Consider the following 23,511-nt stretch of genomic DNA (forward strand, 5'->3'; position numbering starts at 1 on the left):
TCTTGTACTGACAAGAGTTCCTTCTTCCTGGCATCCTCACAACAAAAGCTGGGACCAGCAGTAACCACCTGCCCATAGCAGCGTGTGCCTAGACTACAGCATTAACTAAAATCAAGCTAATCTTGTTACCCAGCATCTGTGCTAGGAGAAATGGAGATGTTAAGTCAGGTTGAGCTAGCGCATGTTAGCTAAGCCTGCCTATACTTGACCATTTTTCTTAGGCCAGCTCCAGACTAGAAATTTTTGCTGGTATAATAAGGCCTGCTAAAGGTGAGAGTGTTTTGGTGACATTTCTCTAGCCCCAAAAGCCCTAGTTGAGATGCAGTTTTATCCTGGTTTAAAAATGATAGCTTATTTTGTTTGGGGAGGTGATTATACTGCCAGTATAAATTATGTCTGTGTTAAGAGGGTTTATCATTACAGTGTACCAGGAAATCTTTTCTAGTACAGACCTGGCCTTAGTCAAGCCAAGCCCTATGCTGTGGCCAATGCTTTAAAAAAAGAGTTAAGAGCTAAAGAAAAATTGAGTCCAGGCTGAGTCCCCAGTGCTCCTTCCTGGCATGTGATCTTGAGGGAACCGCTGACGTGTGCAGTGAAAATCCTGCACCATTGAAGCAGCAGGAGTTGTGGCCCTGTGTTCTCACCCCTGAACACAAACTTAATGATCAAAATTGCAGCTTTGGTGCATAAGGGAGAGCTAGTGAAAGCAGAAATGAGTTCTGGCTGCAGACGCTAGTGGCCCTCTTGCCTGTGGAAAATACAGCTGTTTGACAAAGCTACACTTTCAACCTCGATCTGAACGTGTTCACCCACTGATGGAAGTGAAGCCTGAGTTCCCAGTAGACTGAGATTAGGTTTGGGCTCTGTATCACTTTCTTGGGAGCTGTTACAGTAGAAAGCTCTTCCAGGCCTGGATGCCCCGTGTAGTGATGGGAAATGCTTCCTTCACCTGGTAAACATGGCTACAGAGACAAGAGATTTTATTGTGTTTTATTTAGTAAAATGTTAAAATAAATAAATACAAATTGATCAGATGCTCTGTATCCCTCTCCCGCTCCCTCCCCTCACTTTAATTTGCTAAAATCTAAACACAGTTGTACCAAAACTGAAACCACAAGGGACTTGAAGGCTACAGAGAGAAGGCAGCAAAGAGACTGCAATTCACTATTAGCATCAGGCTAAAAAAAATAGAGATATTTAAAAAAACCAAACCAGCTCACGAGTCAGTATTATTCTCAATATGCAATTCTGTGAAAACGAAGTGGTACCATTCAAAAAAGGGTATTTTACACCAAGGCCTGCAATGATATGAGATTCTCAGAAATGAGAGGGAACACAAGAGACGCTGGGGCTGTCTGGCATAAATGATAAATGAGACAGAGGTGAAAAGAGGTTGGATGGTATTTGGATATTAAGGTTCTTCGTTCCTGTGCATGACTAAATATGTCACACATGGCTGTGGAAATCTATTCAACGAAAGACAAAACTTGCTACTTTTCCTGGTAGTGCCCTGGAGCACCAAGGAAGTGTTGCTGCTCTTTTACACGCACTTGCACGGAAGGTGCTAGTTTCAAGTGTAACCACTCAATCCTGCTACAGGTATATGGGATGTTGGGGCCACTGCCGTATTACTGAAATGAAGGACCCCTCAAAATCAGCTGCTTTCCTGTTTCTTTATCTAGAACCCAGTGCCCAAATTATTAGCCTCTTTGATCTTTTCTCCTTCTACAGCGACTTGGAATTAGCTCACAGGTAGGTGTAACATAGCCAGGGGCTGAAGGCACAGGCAGGGAATGTGGGATCTGTAAGTCAGGTGAGTGAGAGAGGATAAGATGGCTCAGGTGACTGGAACTAAGATACAGCATCTTTCACCTCTAGCTCAATGGCTTCAATATGAACCATGACAATTTTAAAGCTGGTCAGGACCCATCAGTGAAATGAGTTACTGGGTCTAACTGCAGCTCCTAGCGAACCAGTATCTACATCACCAAGTCCATCACAATGTCATTGGCACTAATTTTACCTTTCATTAGCCTATGCAGCCAAGGTCAAGGAGTGATTTGACCCCAGAAATAGTGTTTATACCTGGTCCCTGTCTGTAAAGGGTAAAAAGACATTGATAAAGAAGCATGTTTAAAGATGATGTTAATTCCTCAGCCATGTGCTCCTTCATAACCCACTGTACCGCTCAGCATGGCCTAGTCCTTTTCCAAAGTCCTTGCCGGTGTCCTCCACTCCAGTCACTGTACAGCTAGAGCTTAGCTCAGCCACTCCTTCCTTTCACACCAGCACTAAACCCCTCAACACTGACACTGACAGGCTTAATTTATTCCTTTAATTTTTGCAGTGAGATTAACTATCCTGTGTGAGGAATCTCACTGTAAAATCTTAAGAGGAGACAAGGCACTTGTAGCATTTATGATGAGGTAAACTAGGTGAGATCAACCCTATACTCCCACTTGTAACTACTCTGCCTAGGTTACCTCCCTGTAAAACTACAGGTGCCCTGTCTTCCCTAGTTTTTTCCAGCATGACAACACACACATATTAGTTAGCCCATAGTAAAAACATTTTTTGTCAGTGAATCTATAGCCTGAACGTGGGAGCTCAGAGCAGAATCTCCAGCAGTGTATGGCTGGATGGGGCTGGTGGGTTCGGGCTGGGAAGCTGGCATTGTTCTTAGGAGATTATTTTTAAATTGCTCTGGCTGCCTGTCATGGGTGGTACAGGGAGTGACCCAGAGGCAAAGTAAATTTTGAAAGGGAAAGGTCCCTGTTAAATTCTGCTCCAAGCCTGAGAGTCAGTCAGCTATTTTCAACACAATGATCATTAAAATGAGGAAACATTTCAGAATTACAGACTAGCCCAGAGCAAGCAGTAACATGCAGACTTCTGCTCTATTCATCTATTACTGTTAAATACCCATTCTCTCAGTGACCAAAGAATGAGAAAAACAACACTTGGCCCTTATACAGCACGTGTAGAATTATCACCCCATTACTATTTAATAGAGGGGGAAACTGAGGCACAGATGTATTTATATTTTTCCAAAAGTGGCAGCTGATTTTTTGAGTGCTCAACTTCAGACGCTTTCATTTTGATTTTCAGAGGTACTGAGTCCAGGCAGCTTCACTTACTTTAACTGGAAGTGTGGGTGCTCGGTATAGTACTTCAGAAGAATCTGGCCCTTGCTCTTACACTAGCTACCCAGAAATCAGAGGCAACTGTTGAAAAAATTTCCCTAGAGACTTACCTAAGGCCACACAATAAACACATAGCAGAGCTGGGATTGTAACTCAGGAGTTACTCGGTCCTAGTCTTGTGCTCAATCCACTGCGCAACTCTCTTGCATAGTGAAAGTACAATTTCTCTCTTTTCTGGCTCAGAGGCACCAGCCAATTTCTTCATTTTTTCCAGCAACACGGCTAAAGGACTCTTTCTGAATGCCAGAGAACAAAGGAGTAGGACTGGCTGTGTTTATGCTGCCTGCATTGTAAATAAAAGTAATTTCAAAAACCAAAAGTGGTTAAAAACACTGCTAAAATGACAGGAGACTGGCATCAACATAACCTGGACCAGTTAGCAGTCTTTTCTTGCCCTTTGTCCATTTAGACAGTGAGCGCTTCTGGGCAAGGGGCGGGGGGGTCTGTTTCTGAAGCACCGCCACACATTTGGGCACTACAGAACTAGTAAAAATAGTAACAATGGAGCAATTGTTCCCTTACCTGTGCACTGAATTTGTGTGAGAAGTATCCCCAGTCTGGTACCAATGCACCGCTTCTTAACTTAGATCGGTGCTCCAAAAGATTCTGGCAATGGGCCCACCCCTTGCTGCTGCTTCCCAAGACACTTGCCTTTCGTCTTTTGAAGCGCTTGCCTAAATTAGGGAAATTCCTCTTTTGGAAAAAGAATCAAACCAAGTCACAGGAGAGGTCAAGATAGGAAAAGAGAGTACCTGCCCCTCTGGGTCCTAGAGCCAGCTCCTTTACCTTCAACCCTATAACTGCAACCCTACTCCTCTGGGATATTTTCTATGCTTTTACTTTCCCCTACCCCTGTGTCATTTCTCCTTTCCCTCCCATCTATTCTCCCTTTCCTCTTCCGACCCTAGCTCTTCCCCCCTGTTCCTTCCCTTACTCTCTGTACCAGACGTTGACTCTCAGGCCTTTACATGCCCCTGCTCTAAGAAAAAGGCTCCCTTTTGTTTCCACAGTGCCCATCCAGTGTTCCCTTCCAGAATAGGGAGGTGAGAAGCACAGATGCTGGTCGAGGCAGGTCAGTAGCTCCTGTGTGTGGTGGCAGTATGTCTGAGTATATGTGTCTTTAGGCTTATCATTCTCTGCACTGCCCAGAATCACAGGATGTGTTTACACTAGCATTTTTTCCTCTAAAAATATCTTACTGTTGCTACCACTGCTCCAGCTTCACCCATGAGAGCACTAGCATAGACCAGGTGCCTGTCATTTAACCTTAGCAGTGTAGGTTCAGGCAAAATAGCAGCTGGAAAACCAGAGGGTCAGCAGAACCTTGCCTACATTAGAGCTCCTGCTGTTGCTGCCTTTAGTGGAACTTCAGTGCTGGGGAAACATAGGGAAAAAGGCCTGTTGTTTTATTGATCTATTAATACCATGCACACCAATGCAATGTATAAATAATTATACTTTATTGTGTAAGTTCCAAATATGTGCTCATATATGCTCATCCTGGACACACAAATACAGACAGTCCTTGTCCCAGCCTACAAGATGAAATGGGAAAGATGGGATACACTGGGTAGCCCACAGGAGGGAATGTCAGAGAAGGATTTATGAAGTATCATCACATCCCTTCTTGTGGATGTTATCAAAGTAAACCTTTATATGAAGGATCTGAATGAAAAGAGGGTGGAAGCTTGGAGATACATAGGAGCAGGAGCTCCAGAGCTAATTCCCTGGGCACTTCCTGTTCTACATCTGATGGCCAACAGCATGGATCTGAGGCAACATACTGCAGGTGCTCAGCCAAGGTGCATTTAGAGATTTAGCTTTCTGTTGCAGAGGCCTTAAGAGACATCGTGTCTTCTAAACAGAGAAGACTGCAGAGCCCGCTTCTGGCTAGTGATACAGCTTGTGAATGGCCTTGAATGCGGCAGTTTGCTGATCAAGTGAGCCCAGGATTCCTTGATAATGCCAAGCAAGTCAGGTGCAGGGGAAAACATTTATCCTTTCTCTTTGGATTGAAAAAGCCATCTATGCAAATCCTCTTCTGTACAGAAAAATCCAGGAGGAAGCAGTCTTGGCAGTAAGTCTTCTGTGACAACCTGGCAAGCCTGAACTTGCCCTGAATCCTTAGTGTTCAAGAAGTCCTTAAAGTCTGATTACCAGACTATAATTGCTATTGCCAACAGGACAAGGGGAGGAGAAGAAGGGACTGAGGGAGCTTTATAGTGGATGTGGCTTGGGCATCCCTCTTTTGGTGGGAAGAAAGTAGTACGATTACTGGAGAAGTTCATAAGGGTAGGGGAGCCGTAGAGCTCATCGTGGCTGGGCTGCTGAGGGAGTATTTAGCATGTTCCCCAAATGCATGTGTGAAGAGGCGGGAGGGAGAGCCAAGAGGCTGGTGGTAAAATTATTTATGGTGCAGGAACACCTTGGAACCGCTGCTCTTGAGGCACCTCTTGCTACGGTGGAGCATGGAGAAGAGGCTCTAACTGTAGCTCAGGCATGCTGGACTTCTTAGTAAACCACATGTAGTGCCAAGGATTGAGTCTCATCAAACTAGCCCTGGTCTGGGTCCTTGAAGGTGGCCAAAGGAGAGTCGGACCCACTGCTCACCTCAGACCCCATGTCAGCCAAAATTCCTGTCTGTGCCCTGAGTGGGGATGGCGACAGACCTGAAGTGCTTAGGGGCAGGTGCCACAAAACATCCTACCCTATGCCTGGTCATGTCATCACTACTCTTCTGTGCTTTGGGAAGGCCGGACCAGGGAAGCCTCCCGCAAAAACAGTTTAGGTTTTGACATCTGATTATTCCATTTTTAAAAAATAGGTTTAATTTTCACACTGTATTAAGCTGATGCTGAGAAAGTAAATCAAACAAGGTTCAGCCTTGCTAGGGGGTACACCTGAAGTGCAAATTCATTGATGATGTTTTGCTACATCTGTATTATAAGGACACCTCCATTTATTCCATGTACCTCAGGCAGCCACAAGAGGAAGGTTTCACTCTGGGCTTTGTGAATGCTGGCCAGGCTCGGAGTACAAGGGCTGGGCCTGGGACAGTCCCTGGAAGAGGCTGATCTGAAGTTGAGGAGGCCAGGATTAATGTTCATATCTCCAGATAGCTTGGATATGGATTTGCTTTCTGAAGCCTTGTCATACTGTCAATAAAATACATCACTGACTTCCTGTCAACAACTAATCTAACAGATCTGCCCACAAAATCTCCACAACCATTTAACTCTAGGTAGACAGATGTAAATTATCATAATTACCAATAGAGTCATGTTTACAACTAAGAGCGAATAAGATTCTTGTGTTGCTCATGTAACAGATCCTGTTAACCAGGATTCCCCAGGTGCAAAGCATTTTATCTTACCACTGATAATTAACTGCCAGTGATGCACTCACAGAACCATTAAGTCTCCTAAACTGTCCACCAATAAACAATACCAGCACTACTTTGTGACTGGCTGTTTTGTACAGCACTTCTGGCTCTAAACAAATAACAACCCATCATCATACTAAGTATTCTGTCAAGGCTGCGTGATATCCCACAAATGCACCTTCCAGACTTTTTAAGAACAGATTGCAAGGATAAGAGAAAAGCTGTTTCTAAAATTAACTTGTTCTTTTTCTGAGCAGTGAGTGAGGCAGCATGACTTAGTGAACTGAGCATTGGGCTGGAAGCTGGAGATGTATCTGATACCGACTCCCTTTGTGGCACCACTTTAGCTCCCTGCCTCAGTTTCCCCATCTTTAAAATGGGAATAAGAAGTCACCTACTCCTAGCAGTGATATAAGGATTAGCTAAATGTCCGTTGCTGCTTAGGAAATACAAAATACTATGTATTATTATATGTAGCTTTCCATATGGCCTCAGTTCAGAGAAATGTAGAATTTGAGAGGTTTCAACACCATCAGACCATACCAAATATGACAGGAAAGAAATGGCAGCAGATATTAGTGCAAGCTAAAAACTAACTACCAAACAGTTGTAATTTCTGCATTGTTTGGGACCCCCTTGAGCAGCTAAATATAGATGTATATTATTTTCTATTTAGTAAATGTCAATTCCCTCACTGCCCAATGTTTCCAGCTGGACAGCAGTGGCTCCTGTTTACTTAATGTCTGTGCAGCAGCAGCATTGCTAATATCAGCACAGCTCTTGGAATGGTACTTGCCTATTGACTGATGTTGCTGCAGAGCCAATAGGGGAAGCATACCAAAAAGGATCAGAGAGAAGGAAACAATCTATCAGAGACAAAACCTCTATCCTAAGACCATTTCTCTACCAGGTCACAGTGGAGCTGACGGTAGGCTTTTGTAGTCTGGAGAATTTTTTCTAACAAAAACTTTAACATGGATAGAAATTAGACTTAAATAAATTGACGTATCTCTTCAGAGCCTAGAGACAAGCCGACACCTTCTGAGAGGGGCAGTGGGTGTGTTCACAGGAGTGGAACGAAAAGGGCAAGGTATTAACAGCTCCTGGGTGCTGCACTGCCTTTCAAAATAAGTAAGACCATCACTGAATTCCAACCTCAGCCCCTTCTAGTAACAGGCGGAGGAGAAATCAAACCAGTTCTCAGCCTTCAAATGCACTGTAACCCCCAATGGCACATTGCTCCAAACAGGACTGTGAAGATAACATTGAGGGAATCACAGGAACATGAGAATTGCCATGCCAGGTAGGACTGGGGGTCCATCTAATCCAGTAGCCTGTCTCTGATATAGTATCTTCAGAGAGAGGTGCAAGAAACCTCTCTGTAGTGGCTGGCTTATGCCCTAAAGCAAGAAGGCTTATATCCCTAGTTTATTTGTCTCTCATTATTTCTATAAATACTGTATCCTTTAAAAAATCCTACTAAGCAATTGGCCCCAATGATACCTCGTGGCAATGAGTTACTCAGGTTAATTGTGTGTTGTTAAAAAAAAAGTATTTCCTTTGATCGTTTTAATAAATATGTTTCAAGGGCTGTGTTCCTGCTTTGCCCCTCCTGCTAACTGATCTTTGCTGCTTAACTGGCTTCAGAACAGAACAAAGATATCTGACGATAACATCTAATTTATCATAGGGCAAGCTGAAAAGAGCACACAAGAATTCCTCCTCCAAATCTACTGACAAATGTAAGAACTGAGGATCAACTCCTGGGCTCAGAGCTGTAAAAAGTGTATGTTCACTTCACTGGAGAAGGGGAAGTGTCCTTGAGGAACAAAGTGCTAGCGAAAACAGACACTAATGGAGAGTGAAGGAAACAGTGCCAAGAATCTCCAAGAAGCATATGCAGCTGCAGCTGCAGTGTGATTCTCAGGCTATGCCAAGGTCAGGGTATTATTCACTCTGCTTTGCCCAGAACATAGTAGGCAAAATGCAAAGCTTTTCAGTGTTGCATTGCCACCACCAGAGCAGGTCTACCTAGCTATTAAAACACATGCACCACTCACCACCACACAAGGAGCTCTGCCTGAGTCCCTCTGCATAGTATGCCAAACATTGCTCCCACTGAAGCCAGAGGGAGTTTGGCCATTGATTTAAATGAGAACAGGCCTTGGCCCAATGTATTCATATGCATTAGCAGAACTGATAGCACTGCATGTCCAGCACTCTTAACTGACACAAACAATCCCTATAACAATGAAACTCACAAGACATGCTCTGCTACCCTCCCATTACACTATAATATGAAAGAGATGGATTTCTGAAATAAGTTGATATAACAAAAGGAGATTTCAGGTGTAACAAATCCACTGTCTTTCATCCCAATTAATTCTACACCTGTGCTCTAATCAGTCCATATTTAAATATTACAAAAGCATAAAGGCTTTAACAATCAAACTGCCAGTGCTCTTTTCTGGGTTACTAACACACAAAAGAATGGGGAGATGTGGTAAAAGGAGAGACAACACAAAGAGCTCCTCCCGATGGAGAGTGAGTTGCAGCACTTAGAATTCAGCCAGTGGCATGTATGATATAACCTACAGAAACCTGCCCCATGGGATTTTAAAACACAAACACAGCAGAATGTCATCATAATAGGCAAAGTCTGTGTCAAAAAATTCTAAGCACACAGCATTTTCTCCAGTTCTGACACCTTTTTAATAGAAATCACTTGTTTAGGAAACAAATAGCACTTTTATAATTTTTACAATGTTTCTTACCTTGATCTTATTTTAAGTAACACTAGGAAGACCTCAATATCTTTTATTTTCCTTTTTAATTTTAAAAAAGTTGTTTTTTCCCCAGATACAAAGATTTTGCCCTTGCATAAAAAAACAGTGCCCAAAACGATGACACAAGGACTCACAAAGACTCACTGTATCTCACTGACACTATTACTTCTAATCTATACCATGCAAGGTCCCATCTACCTCTTTAATTAGACTGTCAGCCTGAATAACAGCTTTTCTATTCCTTATTTATTTTTTGTTACCAAAAGAAAGAGAGGAAATGAAAGAAAAGGATATTTCTCTGTTCAGTTCACACATCTGGGTCATGTGCTGCTTTGTTCAGGATATTTTTGTTTTATAAATATAGAAAAGGATTGGAATCTCGTTTTCAAGTAAAGTCATTGATGCACATTTTCCCTTGACACCTCCTTTCATGCTTCAACTCAACCATTTTGGTCCCCTCTTCTCTCTCTCTCTCTCTCCCAACAAAGGCTTCCTGGATCAACTTGAAGATCCAAACCAATCCAATTCTCCAATGCATTTCATTTGTCTAGTGTGAAGAAACAGGGTTAACCCAAAGCTGCCAGGACAGAAAATCCCCAGCTTGCACATGTGCTCGTTACTCAGTGAAAAATCCATCCCCATTTTGTTTTGTACATCTCCTGTCTAAACAATAGTAAATACTGCTTATTTGATAGACTTGTCCCCTCTGGGCACTGGGATTTGTTAATTTATACTTCTGTTTTTTTGGTTTAATAGTACTGAGAGTTTAGAAACAGGAAAAGCCCACAGGCTCTTTGGACTTATTTTTTCCCTAGCTAAACAAACTGTTCTGCAAATAAGGATTTGAAACCTGCTCTCCTCCCTCATCCCTGCTCCTCACCCCAAACAAAAATAAAACAAACCTATAGTGGCTGTGGAGGCTGCTGCAGGCACACACTGGTGTAAAATATAGAGAGAGTAAATATATTATTTCACTTGGCATGGTGCTGGCAAAGAACCCCCAGCTGGCACTATTCATGTAACATGATCCAAACTTTGCATGTACACACAGAATAAGAAGGATCAATTGGCAAACTCCGGTGCCGCCTGGCACAAGCATCTTCACGCTCTCTCTGGAACCAAAGAACTAAAGAATTCTGCCCTTTCCAGAAGAAATCCGGTTTTGCTTTTCTAGAGTTTCATTATTTCGCTGCTCCTCCTCGCTGCCACCTCCCTTGGCTCCTTCTTACTCCACTGTGTTATTTAATCTCATCGCCTTTGTTACAGTTCACCATGCAGCCCTGGGAAGGGGCTGGGGTGGAGGCGGCAGCATTAGCATTGTTAGTTGAGTCCATGCCATTAGAGATGGCTACTGAATTGACCTCAGAGTTTATGGATTTTGAAAGGTCAATGCCTTGGATGAGGCGGACCAGCTGTTTTACCTTCTCCAAGGAGCTGTGCATCTCCTTCTGTTTTGCCAGGATTGTATTCTTCATTTCCATACATTTCTGCAGCAAATTAGAACAACAAAAAGCTCAACCATCACACCCATAAAGATAATTAGCAGAATGGAAGAGGGCAAGGAATTTGGATGTTCACTTTCTCAGCTTGGAGGAAGACAAACCTCAAAGCTGCACACACAAATTAATTAATATTTACAGACAGATAAATTAAATTGCCAGCAGGTAACTACCACCTGCTCTGCCCCCATTTATGTCATTTCCCTTACAGACTAGGAAATCACTAGAGATGCCTCCATCCTATTGTGTTCTTCTGGAGGAAAATATGGGGTTAATGTCCAGCTGAAACTAGCAAGTTTTGATAATTTTCTATTAGTATTGCATTTCTGAAATTCCTCCAACTCAGATCTGCAAATGCAGGCTTACTGTAAGAGATGACTTTGTTGAGAGCACATAGGTCCTGCTAATGGGATAGAGCCTTACTTTCACATACAGTTTTGCCTATTTTAGCAGAAACATCATTCCCGCCCCATAAATAAAAAGAGGGACTTGAAGAGAAAGATGCAGTGCCCTCTTCATTTAAAAATCTTATTTTGTGGCCATTTTTTTCTTGCATGTTACAAAAAAAAAATCAAGAAGCTCTAACAAGAGGCAAGGCAAATTAACTTAACCACTTGATGTCAGGAATCCATGGCTGAAACTCACTAAAAGAAAAAGGAGAAGGCAGCCAATACCTTCTCTACAGATGTGGTTCAATTTAATGATGTATAAACCATATAGGCCCCAACAGATGTCCTGCCGAAAGATATCTTTTTTTAAAAAGTTTTGAAGCCTTTTATCTATACTGATCTTCAAATCCTCCTGGTCTGAGTCCAACTTTTAACATATATATGACAGCAGCAGAAAAACCACCACCACAATTGGAACTAATTGACCCCATGTTGGCAGTTTGAGTTAAGAGGTAAATAATGAGTGGTCCATGGAGAGTGGACTGCCCTCTTCACCTATAGATAGTTCTTCTGGGTGAGGGCTGAAGCACGTCAGTGAGTGGGTGCTGCCCATGTACATCGCTTGAGAACACATGCACTGTTGCTTGCCAGGTCAGCTCAGCCTAGCCTTCCGGTGACAAAGAGAACATTCTAGTCCCCAAAGCTGTTAATTCAGCACCTTTCACCACTATGATTTTTACTTTCTTAAAAAGGATATATGTAGCCTTTTCATATATATTATTTATCTGAGTTATTCTACTATGTTCAGCATTAGATATCTTTGGCCATTAGACACCTTATAAATATTTTTTTAAATAGAAAAAAAATATATCCCAAAGTGTGTGAGGGTGAGTACAGTGAAATCAAAAAGACAGTTACCTTTCCGTAATTGGAGTTCTTCGAGATGTGTTGCTCATGTCTATTTCACAATAGGTGTGTGTGCTCCCCATGTGCATTGGTGCCAGAAGTTTTTCCCCTAGCAGTACCCCACAGGGGAGCGCTCCAGCGACCCCTGGAGTGGCACCTCCATGGCGCAGTATAAGGGGCGCTGTGTACTCCCCCTACCCTCAGTTCCTTCTTGCCAGACAACTCCAATAGAGGGGAAGGAGGGTGGGATGTGGAATAGATACGAGCAACACATCTCGAAGAACACCAGTTATGGAAAAGGTAACTGTCTTTTCTTCTTCACATGATTGCTCATCTGTATTCCACAACAGGTGATTCCAAGCTATATCTGTTGGAGGTGGGTAGAAGTTCACAAATTCTCGGGACAGTGCACAGCCCTGCTGAACCCGGCGTCATCCCTGGTCTGGGAGACGATCGCATAGTGTGAGATGAATGTGTGAACTGAAGACCATGTAGCGGCCCTACAAATGTCCTGAATGGGGACATGGGCCGAGGCGGCAGCCGACAAGCCCTGCACCAGAGTCGAGTGCACATTCGCAATTGGTGGTGGAGGGATTCCCGCCAGGTCATAACAGGTACGGATGCACGAGGTGATCCAGTTGGAGAGCCGCTGAGTGGAGATCGGCTGACCTATCATGCGCTAGGCCGAGGCAATGAACAGTTGCGAGAACTTTCTGAATGGCTTCGTCCACTCCAGGTAGAAAGCCAGAGCCCGTCTCACATCCAGCCTGTGGAGGCAGCACTCCTCACTGAGGCATGAGGCTTGGGGCAGAGGACCACCAGAAAAATATCCTGAGCCATGTGATACGCGGAGACCACCTTTGGGAGGAATGAAGGGTGTGGGCAGAGCTGGACCTTATCTTTATGAAACAGTGTGTACAGGGGCTCAGAGGTCAGGGCCCTGAGTGCTGAGACGCGCCTAGCCAACATGATCGCAACCAGGAAGGCCACCTTCCAAAAGAGGTGTGTCCAGGAGCACATGGCTAGCAGCTCAAACAGAGAACCCGTGAGATGGGCCAACACTAGGTTTAGGTCCCACTGCGGGACAGGGGGCCTAACATATGGGAAGAGGCGATCTAACCCTTTAAGGAATCGGACAGTCACAGCATGGGAAAATACCGTGTGGCCCTGCACCGGTGGATGGAAGGCCAATATGGCCGCCAGGTGCACCTTGACTGACGAGGGCGCCGGGCCCTGGGCTCTAAGGTGAAGGAGGTAGTCCAAACTAAGCTGGATTGGACTGGCCACTGGGGAAACACCCCGCTCGCGGCACATCTGGAAAACCAAGACCACTTTGCCAAGTAGGCTTGGCACGTGGAGGGCAGCCTGCTTTCTAGGAGGACGCGCTGAACCCCTTCCAAGCACATCCTTTGCTCCCGACCTAACCATTGAGCACCCACGCCATGAGGAAGATTGCCGCTAGGCTGGGGTGGAGGAGGTGACCCTAGTCCTGGGAGAGCAGGTCTGGGCGGGTCAGCAATGGCTACTGAGGGGCGATCGCCAGACCTGTGAGGGTCCCGTACCAATGCTGCCTGGGCCCTGCCAGGGCAATCAGAAGGACCCTGGCCTTGTCTGTCTTTATCTTTTCCAGGACCTTGCCGATCAGCGGGAATGGTGGAAAGGCATAGAGAAACTGGCCTGACCAGGACAGGAGGATGGCATCTGAGATAGCACCCCATCCCCTGGCCCCGGGGCAGAACCAGGGACAGTGATGGTTCTGCCGAGTTGTGAACAGGTCCACCTGGGGAGTTTCCCACACTTGGAAAAGTCTATGAACCACCTATGGGTGGAGAGACCACTCGTGTTGAGAGAAGAAGTCCCTGCTCAAGCGATCTGCCCATGCGTTCCGGGCGCTCTGCAGATGGAAGGCCTGTAGGCAGATGTCGTGGTCTATACAAAAATCCCACAGACTGAGGGCTTCGCGGAAGAGGGCAGAGGATCGGGCCCCACCTTGCTTGTTGATGTAGAACATTGAGGCCATGTTGTTCGTGGGGACCCTGACCACCCGGCCCTCCAGGTGTAAGCGGAAGGCCATGCACGCCAGCCATACCACCCTGAGCTCCTTGACGTTTATGTGGAGGGTCAGATTCTGAGCCGACCATAGACCTGGGGTCTGAATGTTCCCCACATGGGCTCCCCATCCCAGGCCTGACGTATCGGACACCAGATCCAGCAACAGGGGGCCTGCCCCTGAACGGAACCCCCTGGAGCATGTTTCTTGGGGAGGACCACCACTGTAGGGAGGTGATCACTGGCTTGGGTACCATGAGGACTTTGTCCATCCCGTCCCTGGCCTGGGAGAACTCCAAGGCCAATCAGAGATGGAGTGGCCACATCCTGAGTCTGGCGCGAAGGACCACATACGTGTACGCCGACACATGACCCAAGAGCTGGAGGCAAGCTCTGGCTGTTGTCACCGGAAACCTTGTGACTGTGTCGATGAGCCCCTTCAGGGTCTTGAACCTGTCTGGTCAGAGGGAGGCTCTGGCCGATGATGCGTCACGACCGCCGCAATAAACTCTATGCGTTGAACCAGGACTAACATGGACTTGCTGTTGTTTACCAACAGGCCCAAAGTGGTGCAGGTGAAAAGAAGCACCACATGATCCCACATCTGCAACCGGGAGCTGCCCTTGACGAACCAGTCATCCAGATAGGGGAAGATCTGGACCCCTCGGTGCCTGAGGTAGGCCGCCACCACCGACATACATTTCATGAATACCCTGGGGGCAGTGGATTGGCCAAATGGGAGGACCATAAATTGGTAGAGTTCCTGCCCCACCGTGAAACGGAGGAAGCATCTGTGCCCTTCAAATATATGAATGTGGAAGTACGCGTCCTACAGATCGAGGGCAGCGTACCAGTCCCCGGGAGCCAGGGAGGGGATGATGGAGGCCAGGGAGACCATGCAGAACTTGAGCTTCACCATGTATTGGTTCTGGCCTCGCAGATCCAAGATGGGCCTGAGCCTCTCTTTGGCCTTCGGGATAAGGAAATAGTGGGAGCAGTACCCCTTGCCTTTGAACTCCCCGGGTACCACGTCCATTGCTCCTAGGCCCAGGCCGCCCCACCTCCTGCTCGAGCAGAGCCTTGTGCAAGGGGTCACCCAGGAGGGACAGAGGTGGGGGGTAGTTGGGCGGGGAGGAAGTAAACTGGAGGGTGTAGCACCGGGAGATGGTGTTGAGGACCCATCGGTCTGAGGTCAGCTGCAACCACTCCTGGAGGAAAGCACACAACCGATTGGAGAAGGGAAGCTTTATTGAGGGTGGATCCCTGATGAGAACTGGCAGGGCACCCCTGGGCGTCCCGTCAAAATCACCTTTTCCCCATTTGCTTGCCCTTGGAGGATCCAGGCTGGGGGCCAGGGCGAGACTGCCTCAGTGGGCACCTCTTATAGTCCTGCGACTTCTTACAAGCGGTCTCATATTTTGGGTGGGTGGCCTGAGCGGGAGTCTGCTGTGGCTTGAACTTAGGTTTAGCCGGAGCCAGAACAGAGAGACCCAGAGTCTGGAGAGTCGTGCAGGAGTCTTTCAAGCCATGCAGCTTTGTATCCGTTTGTTCCACAAATGGAGCTTTGCTGTCAAATGGGAGGTCCTGCAGGGAGGTCTGCGCCTTGCTGACAACCCAGAGAGCAGGAGCCACGACGCCTTTCTTATGGACACTGCGGAGGCCATGGACCACGCAGCCGTGTCCGCTGCATCCAAAGCTGCCTGCAGGGTTGCTGGCAGCTGCTGTACCCTCCTTCACCAGCGCTTTGAACTCCTTCCTGTCACGCTCCTGGAAAGAGTCCTAGAACTTGGGCAGGGAGCCCCACAGCTTGAACTCATACTGACCCAGGAGGTTGGTTGGGTGGTTCGCCATCTGTAACTGTAAGCTCAAGGACGAATACATTTTTCTTCCAAAAGAGTCCAGCCTCCGCGAATCTTTATTTTTTGGGGTAGGGGCTGGGCGGCCCTGCCATTCTTGTGGTTGACCAACTTGATCACCAGGGAGTTAGGAGCAGGGTGGGTGTATAAATATTCATGCCCCTTGGCGAGTACAAAATACTTGCGTTCCGCTCTCTTAGAGGATGGGGGCCAATGAGGCCAGGGTTTGCCACAGGGCATTTGAAATTTTAGCCACTCCTTCACAGAGAGGCAAGGCCACCCTGTCCAGTGCTGAGGAGGACAGCACATTAAACAGGGAGTCCAAGGGCTCCTCCATCTCCTCTGACGACTCCATCAGGATAGCCTGGAGCCTAATGTCCTTTTCTCTCTTGGTCTGAGGCTTAAAGAACTTGCAAATCTTGCAGCGATCGCTGAGATGGGTTTCCCCCAACAGCGTAGACAGTCCCCATGCAGATCACTCAGTGGCACAGATTGCCTACAAGTGTTGCACGACTTAAAACCTGGGGCACAAGGCAAGCCCCGGCCCGGGCGCTCCAGCTAAACTAAACAACTAACTACAGGTACCATACACTGAATAAACAAGCAGTTTCGGGGACGAACTATAAGAGAGCTGGAGCAGAGCAGTCCCAAAGCACCTTCACTGGCAAGGTGCTTCAGCACACTCAAGAAAGAACTGACGGGGGGGGGGAAGCAAGCAGTGCTCCTTATACCGTGCCATTGAGGTGCCACTCCAGGGGTCGCTGGAGCGTTCCCCTACGGGTACTGCTAGGGGAAAAACTTCCGGCACAGGTGCACGTGGTGAGCACACACACCTACTGTGGAATACACATGAGCAATCACTCGAAGAAGAACTGTATGATGTCATAAATGTTGGCTATGGAACAGAACTTAGCATTTATAGTTCTCTGATATTAACATGGGACCTCCTGAGGGGCTCATGTTTATATGTGGTGACTTAGGAGTCCACCCTGTGTATGATGATGAGAGTAAGTTACATGCTAACACATAGGTTCTAGTTATTACTGTTACAAAACAAGGTGGAAAACCTAGTTTCTGGATAGGGAGAAAGTGTGGGAAGCTGTAATTAACATTAGGCAGGGGCACCCAAAGTTTGCCTAAATGAAGACTGCCTTGGTAACTTGTCAGGAATCTGAGGGCCAAACCTGTGAGTAACAAGAAGACAGGGCTGGCTCCAGGCCACAGTGCGCCAAGCGCGTGCTTGGGGCGGCACGCCGCGGGGGGCACTCTGCCAGCTGCCAGGAGGGTGGCAGGCGGCTCCGATGGACCTCCCGCAGGCGTGCCTGCGGAGGGTCCGCTGGTCCTGCAGCTCTGGTGGAGCATCCGCAGGCATGCCTGCAGGAGGTCCACCAGAGCCGCGGGACCACTGGACCCCCCACAGGGAAGCCTGCGGAGGTCCACCGGAGCCGCGGGACAGGTGAGCAGCAGAGCGCCCCCTGCGGCGTGCCGCTGTGCTTGGGGCGGCAAAATTGCTAGAGCCGGCCCTGCATGAAGACCACTGCAGTTGCTTTCGTTTTAGATATGACAGGGCCGTGCACCAGTGTTGTAAGTCCCACCATGCAATTTGGCCTACTGATCCAGAATAAAATGAAGCATCAGATATTAGGACCTGTAGCTACTTAGGCTGCTTCTCTGTAATAAAAATAAGAGCCATAGAGTCCACTATACATCTCCATGGGTTGTGTTTGTCAACTGTTGGTAATATGGGTTACTGTACATCTGCAAGGTACAGCTAGCATGAGTTAATGTAGCTGTACTTTAAACATCCAAAAGATCCAAAGGGCAGGAGAAAGAGCAAAGCTCAAATAGAAGCTTACCCAACTCCCATTGACTTCTATGGAAGTTGGATCAGGCCTATAGTACCAGTCTCCAGACTTATGCTCTGCCTGCTTGCATGGTGCTAGAATGAAAGGGCCGCAGAGAACAAGTGTAGCATTACAGCAGAGAAAAATACTTACTGTTATGGAATTGCTGAGCTGTTTGACCTTCTGCTCTAGTTGTTCTCTTTCTTGTTTTAAATCTGAACTCCATTTAAGTAGCTTCTGTTTCTCCTCTTCTTTTGCTGTAAAAGGGAATAATAATCCTCTCAATGATGAATATTTAAAGAGTCCCTCTTATGTTCTTCAGATGGAGTCTCTAAGCTACTTTATACAATGGACACATTGTATCATACCTGAAATTGCACCTGCATAAATGAAGAGTCACATGAAGCTTTCACAAAGTACCCAGACTGCCCTTTTCACATTATTACTTGGGTTATCAAGGGTTTTCCCTCTTAATTTCCTCTTTAAAACAAGTCCGACCCAATACCATTCCCAAAATAACATTTTACAAACATGAAAGCAATGCAAAGGTGTTCTCTGTTTTCCTACCTGCTTTGTATGCAATATATGAATGAACAATTGCTAAAGTCCCTGGCCATGGGATTGCTTCTTCCTTCTTCAGCATCTGAAAGAAAAGAGTGTGTACATTTAACTGGCACACATTTTACCTCTGGGAAAGGGAGAAAGAAAAAGGGATGAGACAAAAAGAGAGGGTGAGACAAGAGTTTCTTTCATGACTATCATTAGGCACAACCTGTTAACATAATGCCTTGCAATCCTGTTCCGAGGTTCAACAGAGGGAATTATTTGCATCTGTGTTATAGCCTCCACAACAGAGGTTGATTTATCATAAATGTCAGCATTTTCTCACTCCCTCATAACCACAAACATCTTCTGCTCATGAACCTTCACAGGTTAAAGAGGTATGAAAAGACAACATATCTGATCTCAAACTTGCCAGAGGACAGGAACATGGTTTCATGGCTCAGACAAACTGCTGATCTAAGTTGTTCCTGGAAAGCCTCTGCACCACACATATGAACTTCACACTTTCAAACAGGTAAGACATGTCACTTTCCCATCTCCAGCTGCTCTCAGGACCACGTTACTGGTATTGCCAAACTCTCCTTATAAGGACAAGCATCATACTTATCTTTAAGAGGATAAACAGATTCCCTCTTAAGATACCTTATTTAGGGAGGAAGAATGAATCTTGGTAGCTCACCAGAGGAATGACCCAGGGGACTGAGGCTGGAGTCACTCTAAAGCAAAATGTCTCTGACACTTTTAAATTTATTTTCTGGCAACTTTTCAGTAAAACATAAACCAGCGGTGGTGGTGGCGGGGGTGAGTGTGAAAGCCAGGCTGTGCCCCCTCCTCCTTCAGCTACAACCATATCGAGTAATTTAATCTACCGGGAGTTTTTGTTTGTTTTTTTGTTGCGTTATGTAACATGCATGTGGAAATGCCAGGTTGCTTTCTTATGTTATTATCTGGTTAAAAGAGGTTCACATAAATTACTAAGGCACTCTCTTAGGTAAGGTGACCAGATGTCCAGATTTTATAGGGACAGTCCCGATTTTTGGGTCTTTTTCTTATATAGAAGACGGTTACTCACCTTTGTAACTGTTGTTCTTCGAGATGTGTTGCTCATATCCATTCCAGTTAGGTGTGTGTGCCGCGCGTGCACATTCGTCGGAAAACTTTTACCCTAGCAACTCAGTGGGCCGGCAGGCCGCCCCCTAGAGTGGCGCCGTCATGATGCTCGATATATACCCCTGCCGGCCCACCCGCTCCTCAGTTCCTTCTTGCCGGCTACTCCGACAGTGGGGAAGGAGGGCGGGTGTGGAATGGATATGAGCAACACATCTCGAAGAACAACAGTTACAAAGGTGAGTAACCGTCTTTTCTTCTTCGAGTGATTGCTCATATCCATTCCAGTTAGGTGAATCTCAAGCCTTACGTAGGCGGTGGGGTCGGAGTGAAATGTGGCAGAATGAAAACTGCTGAGCCAGAGGCTACAGCATCTCTTGACTGTTGAACCAGGGCATACTGCGAAGCAAAGGTATGGACCGAGGACCAATGGAGCTGCGCGACAGATCTCGTGGGTAGGAACACGAGCCAGCAAGGTGGCAGATGAAGCCTGAGCCCTGGTAGAATGCACGGTGATGTGGCTTGGGGAAATATGAGCCAAATCATAACAAGTGCGGATGTACGCCATCACCCAAGATGAGATCCTCTGAGAGGAAAACAAGCAAGCCTTCCCTTTGGTCTGCTACCGTGACAGAGCTCTCCGTGCCAACTGCACCGCAGCCAGAGAGCTCGTCTAAGTCGGATCGCCCGGCACCGACACCTCTGAGGCACCGACGACGTCGGCACCATCGATTCCAGTCCCACAAGGGCCGTCGAATCCGGTGCCTGACGGCTCCCCGGCACGCGCCGTGGTTGAGCTTACTGCTCCTGCTGTTTCCGTGCCGACTGCACCGCAGCCAGAGAGCTCGTCTAAGTCGGATCGCCCGGCACCGACACCTACCGAAGCTCTGACGACCTCGGTACCGTCGATCCCGGTCCCACGACGGCCGTCGAATCCGGTGCCTGACAGCTCCCCAGTATGCACTGTGGTTGAGCCTGCTGTTCCCTCCACGCCGGAGACATTACCAACGGCGAGGGATCTCATTGCCATGACAGAGTCAATGCTGCCTGACCCCGGCACCGCCGGTGCGGGTAATACAGTCTCTTCATATGACCGTCCTCTGTCAGCACAGCAGAGCAGCACCGTTCATGATCACGGTCCCGCAGATGCTCCAGGTCCCGCCACCACACCCGACACCACTTGCAGTCCCGGTGCTGTTTTCCTCATCGGTACTGGTCGCACTCGCCGCACCGGTCGGTATCCCGTTCGCCGACCCGCTACTATCGGCACCGTTCCGACTCCCGTAGCCTCTCCCCGAGCCTCGAGATCTCGGTCGACCTCCCGGCACCGTTCTGGTTGCAGGTCTGGATCTCGTTCTAGGTACCGGTAAGCCTCCCGGTGCCGGTCCCCGGTGCCGAGTTGGGCAAGGTCCGATAGAATCAGAGACTCTGCCCATGCTTTTTTTTTTAGTATCTCCATGGCCATCCAGACACGCATCCGTGTCATCCCACATGCGCAGATCTTATGCTCAGGACCACGATTCTGATACGCCCCCTGACAACCTGAGGTGGAGGAGGTCCCAGAGGTAGAGGACCCGGTATGGGGCCCTCTAAGGGGTACGACTACTCGTCTGTCCGCTCTCCTCTCTGCTCACTAGTCTTTCAGTCTGTTAAGGAGAGGTATTGGCATGGCCAGCGGGCGCCAGCCCCGAAACCGAAGGAGGCTTGGCGAATGAACCTACTTGGCCGCCAGGTGTACTCTGCAGAGGCCCTGCAGCTCTGGGTAGCAAAGCAATAAGCCTTGCTTAGCTGCTATAATTATAGCACCTGGGTGAAGGTAGTTTAGTTTATGGAGTTTCTCCCTCAAAACTCCCGCCAAGAGTTCGCTGCCGTCTTGGAGGACGGGGGAAAAAGGTACCCAGAGCGTCCCTCCAGGCCTTGTTGGATGCAGCAGACTCAGCAGCCAGGACTCTGGCCTTTGGTGTTGCCATGAGGTGCATCTCATGGCTTCAGGTTTCAAACCTCCGGCCGGAGCTGCAGTATGCCATTCAGGATTTACCCTTTGTTGGTAAAGGCCTCTTCGCGGCAAAGACAGCCCCAGGCTGCGAAGCCTGATAGACAATAGGGTCCTAATGCGCTCTCTCAGCATGCATATGCCAGCGACCAAACGCAGGCGTTTCTGTCCCCAGCCGCCATAATCTGTGCCTAGCCAGAGACAGGACTTTGGCAAACGGCGAGGCCAAGGTGGTCGCAGACGAACGTCAGGACCCCTAAAGAGCCAAGGTCAAGGTCCCTCGCAATTACCACTGGGACCAAAGACGAACCTTTCAAGGTGCGCCTGAGGGCGGTGTACCAGTCACAGGCCGGGATCCCAATCCCGCTTTCTCCTGGCGTGGCCCCAGTTAATTTCAGATCGCTGGGTCCTGCGCATGGTGGAGCATAGGTACCACCTCTAATTTGTTCAGCCCTGTCCCCCTTCAGGGACCCCTCTCACGAGCAATTCCTCGTACAAGAGGTGCAGACGCTGACTGACGAAAGGGACAAGGGGGTTTACTCCCGTTATGCCCTAGTCCCCCACTCGAACGGAGGTCTCAGACCTTCCTAGTCCTGCGCGGACTCAACCAGTTTAGGATAAGGTTGAAGTTCCACATGGTATCCCTGGGAACCATTATTCCATCCTTTCCTCCTGGGGGCTACTATGCCGCCCTCGATATGAAGGACGTGTACTTTCGCAACGCCATCTTCCCTCCGCTTTCTAGCCAACCGTCAGTACTTCTGGTTTACGGCCATATTCGCCGCCTACCTTCGCTGATGTAGGATATGCGTTTTTCCGTATCTGGACGATTCGCTTATCCCAGGAGACTCCGAGACACAAACCACTCAGCACGTGGGCATCGTCACAGTCTTATTCACAGGTCTAGGCCTGATGATTACTATAGAGCAATCCACTCTGGTCCCCACGCAGAGGTTGGACTTCCTAGGGGCTATCCTGGTCTCCGACCTAGCCGGAGCCTGCTTATCACAACCGTGGTTTTAGGCGATGGCAACAATCATCCGAGGTCTGCAGACTTTCCCAACGACCTCGGCTCGCACTTGTCCCCGTCTCCTGGGTCCATGGCTGCCCGCAAGTTTGTAACCAAACACGCCAAGCTCCGCCTCCGTCCTCTCCAAGTCCGGCTCACCTCGGCGTACCACCCGGACAGGGAGCCAATGGTCATGGTAGTCACTGTTCCCTCGAGCACCTTAGGCTCCCTAGAGTGGTGGCTAACTCCCTCCCTGGTGTGGGCAGGGATGCGGTGCCATCTGCCCCAGCCCTCACTGCCCCTGACGACGGACGCGTCATCTCTCTGCTCGAGTGCTCATGGTCACCTCCGAGCTTAAGGCCTTTGGTCTTCTCGGCAGCTGGCATTCCACATCAATGCCCCAAAAATGAGAATAGTCCGCCTGGCGTGCCAGAGGTTCCAGCGGCAGCTGCGAGGCCGTGGTATCTCGGTGTTTACAGCCAACACAATGGCCATGTGCTTCATAAATAACCAGGGAGGGACATGGTCCTCCCCCCTTTTGTCAGGAGGCCATCCATTTCTGGGACTTTTGCATGGCCCACTCGATGGAGCTGGTGACGTCCTTTCTCCCAGGCGTTCGGAATGCCTTGGCGCTTTGACTCAGCAGGTCTTTCCTGTCTTACGAGTGGTCACTCTGCCCCATGTGAGGCGTTCTGCTTTCCAGAAGTGGAGATTTTTCCTCACATAGACCTGTTCGTTCACCGCGAGAGCAGAAAATGCCAGATGTTCTGCTCCTTCCAAGGTCTCTCCTCAGGATCGATCTTGGACGCATTCCTGATGCCGTGGAAAGGCCAACTCCTTTATGCCTTCCCACTGTTCCCACTGGTTCATTAGGTCCTACTCAAACTCCGCAGGGGCAGAGCGCGCATCATCATGATCACTCCA

General features: G+C 47.9%; 2 protein-coding genes across 10 annotated transcripts in view; one reads left to right on the forward strand and one right to left on the reverse strand.

Moving 5' to 3' along the window:
- LARGE2 (LARGE xylosyl- and glucuronyltransferase 2) overlaps nt 1-19,455 on the forward strand; it is a 70,558-nt gene extending 51,103 nt beyond the window's left edge. For 4 of the 8 annotated variants that reach the window (XM_050955310.1, XM_050955314.1, XM_050955312.1 and 1 more), the window contains one exon: nt 18,847-18,988. In XM_050955310.1, the coding sequence (XP_050811267.1) occupies nt 18,847-18,973 (127 nt within the window). In that variant the 3' untranslated portion in view covers nt 18,974-18,988. Of the gene's footprint in view, nt 1-4,213; nt 4,950-18,846 lie in introns of those variants that run through there. The other 4 variants (XM_050955317.1, XM_050955318.1, XM_050955313.1 and 1 more) reach the window with 3 other exon arrangements.
- The window catches only part of PHF21A (PHD finger protein 21A), a 261,567-nt gene continuing 247,329 nt past the window's right edge, over nt 9,274-23,511 (reverse strand). For both annotated transcript variants that reach the window (XM_050955342.1, XM_050955343.1), the window contains exons 16-18: nt 18,482-18,557; nt 18,068-18,171; nt 9,274-10,858 (exon numbers count right to left, since the gene is read on the reverse strand). In XM_050955342.1, the coding sequence (XP_050811299.1) occupies nt 10,610-10,858; nt 18,068-18,171; nt 18,482-18,557 (429 nt within the window). In that variant the 3' untranslated portion in view covers nt 9,274-10,609. The remainder of the gene's footprint in view (nt 10,859-18,067; nt 18,172-18,481; nt 18,558-23,511) is intronic.

Source organism: Gopherus flavomarginatus, chromosome 5, assembly GCF_025201925.1.
Source record: "Gopherus flavomarginatus isolate rGopFla2 chromosome 5, rGopFla2.mat.asm, whole genome shotgun sequence".
NCBI classification, from domain to species: domain Eukaryota; kingdom Metazoa; phylum Chordata; order Testudines; family Testudinidae; genus Gopherus; species Gopherus flavomarginatus.